General features: G+C 44.8%; 1 protein-coding gene across 1 annotated transcript in view; it reads right to left on the reverse strand.

The window, feature by feature from the left end:
* Positions 1-2,401: 2,401 nt before the first annotated feature.
* NCKIPSD (NCK interacting protein with SH3 domain) overlaps positions 2,402-3,034 on the reverse strand; it is a 45,263-nt gene continuing 44,630 nt past the window's right edge. The window contains exon 14 of the mRNA XM_018573858.1: positions 2,402-2,711. Coding sequence (XP_018429360.1) covers positions 2,508-2,711 — 204 coding nt within the window. The 3' untranslated portion in view covers positions 2,402-2,507. The remainder of the gene's footprint in view (positions 2,712-3,034) is intronic.

The following is a 3,034-nucleotide window of genomic DNA, read 5'->3' on the forward strand; positions in this document are numbered from 1 at the left end:
AGCCGATATACGGCTGAAATCAGCCGTACCAGCCTGAAGTGAATAGCCGAACGGTGTTCGGCTCACTTCACTTCTGATCGGTCATTCACTCGGCTGCCCTCGGCAGCTTTGTGAATAGACCCCTTAACCTCATAGTTCTCCTTTAAAGTTTCCACAATGTTGCTCGATGGGTATCAAAACCTCAACAAATGCTTTGCAGATCTTACTGTACAAACTGCTCTCCTACAACCGAAGCCCGTGTGTGTGTGTACAAGGCCCTATCGGTACCGGAATTTCCACAGCACGCGGGGCGAAGCTGCAGAGAGATGTCAGAGCTCCATTTAAAAAAAATCAGATGTCGGGTTCAGATACGATATGTATGATAATGAACGCCTGCAATCATTGATAAATCTGTAAAAAATAAATCATCCAACCAGCTTTCTCAATTCAGAATGACTTTGAAGTAACAGTCACCATATTTATTCCCAGAGAATGTTTGTACAAGTCATTCTAAATTGAGAAAGCTGGTTGGACAACCAGTGAAATGTCTTCAAGAAAAATACAGCAGGTCCAGTTGCCTTGACCGATTTTGTTACAGATATACCCCATGTCCTGGATGAATGAACCTTCACAGACATACTGGAATCATGGAGTTATTGATGACATCTTGTAAATGTGGTTCAATGCACTGAGCACACAGGAGCAAGAAAATCAAATCATCGTCAAGATTACCTACGGAGCGCCGGAGCCGTCAGCCCATCAGCCGCCTGGATACAAAATATCATTCACACTCAAGCATGCCTTCCAATAAAGTATCTGTAAGTAAAATATACGGATTTATATATAGAGATATAGATTTCAGTTTAGCAATATCAAGTATAAAGTCAATGTATGTCACAAGTTTGTTCGGCGCTCCTAAGCATCTATGCCGCATGCAGATCAGACAGCGTTCAGAACGTTCATTTAAAGGTCGTTAAAAGGATCTGTAGTTCTTTTTTTATGTATAAAGTATATAACGCTCATCTATAGGGATTTGTTTTACAAAAAAACCCCCCACCTATTTATAGGTTTTTTTTGTTTCTTAATAATATAAATATTTAGGGGCAGTCATGATTCACAGGGCACGTGGAGTATCCAGTTAGTGATTTTATCTCAGCAGCTGTTTAGTAAGGGTGCGGACTGTCGTCTCTGACATCAAGGCGCTAGTCCGAGACTCTAGAAGCTTGTATATTACACTTTGTATATTTATAGAGGATGGTGGAGGTTTGAGTGCATGCAAAGCCAACATTTGTCTGTGTGCCTTCAGGGAGATTTCGGTTTATTTTCTGTCCCAGACAAACGAGGAAGGAAGTGGAAATTTCTCTACAGTGAGGGGAAATGTCCCCTTAGTTGTCACCGTCCTCTTAGTTTGTCTTTTCAGGGAGATTTCCGGTCACTTCCTGTCCCACAGAAACAAGAGGAAGAAAGAGGAAATTTCTCCAAAGTGAGGGGCAACGTCCTCTTACGTGTCACCATCCTTAGTTTGTCTGCGTCTCTTCAGGGAGATTTCGGTTCACTTCTTTCCCCAGTGAAACAAGAGGAAGTAACAGGAAAACGTCCTCTTAGTTTGTGTCTGTTCAGGGAGATTTCCGGTCACTTCCTGGCCAAGCACAAACAAGAGGAAGAAAGAGGAAATTTCTCCATAGTGAGGGGAAACATCCTCTTAGTTGTCACCCCCTCTTAGTTTGTCTTTTCAGGGAGATTTCCAGTCACTTCCTGTCCCAGGGAAACAAGATGAAAAAAAGAGCAAATTTTTCCAAAGTGAAAAGCGTCCTCTTAGTTGTCACTGGTACAAATAGCACGTGGGGTGAAGCTGTCCCAGGACAAATAAAGAAGGCGAATCTCCCCACAGACAGTAATAAAAACCCAACAGGGGTTTTAATACTTCCTCACACTAACAAATCAGACGGGAAAGAGACACTAAGCCAAACTGAGCAGGTGGGAGGGGTTACAGCTTCAAGGGGGCACGGCATTCAGTTTTCTATCTGTCTAGTGTCCATTTCTCCTGTAGGCGGCAGTATAACTCTAGGTTGCTTATTAACATCAAGCTGTGTCCCTCCATGGACAATTAGGAAAAAACGTTTTTTATCCTATTTTATGTCTTGGCAGTCAGGATTCTAGCTTGCTGTCAGCCATGGTACAGGATTTCCTCCTACACAACACATCCCTCTTTAAAACCTTTTGGTACAAGACTGCCACATGAACCTGTAAATCCCAGTCTGACCCCCCCAATACAGCACAGTGGGAAGCGGCTTGGGTTAGTCCTGAAACGCGTTAGATAAATGAATCGTAAATGCAAAATTAAACAGGCCAGTCGTTCAGTTGTGCCCGCAGCGATAATCTGGATAAAACCTTTCGCCTTTTCCGCAGGGGAAGGGGGGGGCTAATACTGCTCTGTAAACAAGCCGCGCAGACCGGTCGGGGCTCCCACAGAAAGATTATATACGGATCGTGTAAACATTTGTAAACTCTGACGCGGCGGTGCCCGTTCAGCCGCTCTCGGGCGACAGCTGAGGGAACTCTTTGTAGATCTGCCGGATGATCATTTTGTCCATTTGACAGTGGGGCCCTTCGTCCTCCTCGTCAAGGATTCGCTGGAATATGCTGTGCAGGTCCTGGCGGCGATGGAGATGCTGGACGTAGGCAGTTGAGCGGATGATAGAATGCATCAATGACAAGTATTCCATGCGGAGCTGCGGGGGAAAAAAAAAGTAAACGTGGGCGAAGTTTATAGCAGGCCTTGAAATGATAAAAGTACACCATACACTGCAATGAAAGCTCATGTACAATAGATACAATGTATAGTAATAAGTTATAGAAATGTAACATGCCAGGGTAAAGGGCTACTCAGCACTATTGGGTTAATTAAGCATGCCGTGAATGCTGAATGCAGGGCCGTCCCTAACTTATTAGCCACTTGAGGCGGCCAGTAGAACAGGGGAGCAGCGGGTTAAGCCGGGGTGTGAGCCGGGCAGTAGGCAGTGGCTGGCTGAGCTTTCAGGAGGTTGGGAGGTGG

This window comes from Nanorana parkeri, unplaced genomic scaffold (genome assembly GCF_000935625.1).
Source record: "Nanorana parkeri isolate BGI_ZX_2015 unplaced genomic scaffold, ASM93562v1 scaffold2577, whole genome shotgun sequence".
Taxonomy (NCBI): Eukaryota; Metazoa; Chordata; class Amphibia; order Anura; family Dicroglossidae; genus Nanorana; species Nanorana parkeri.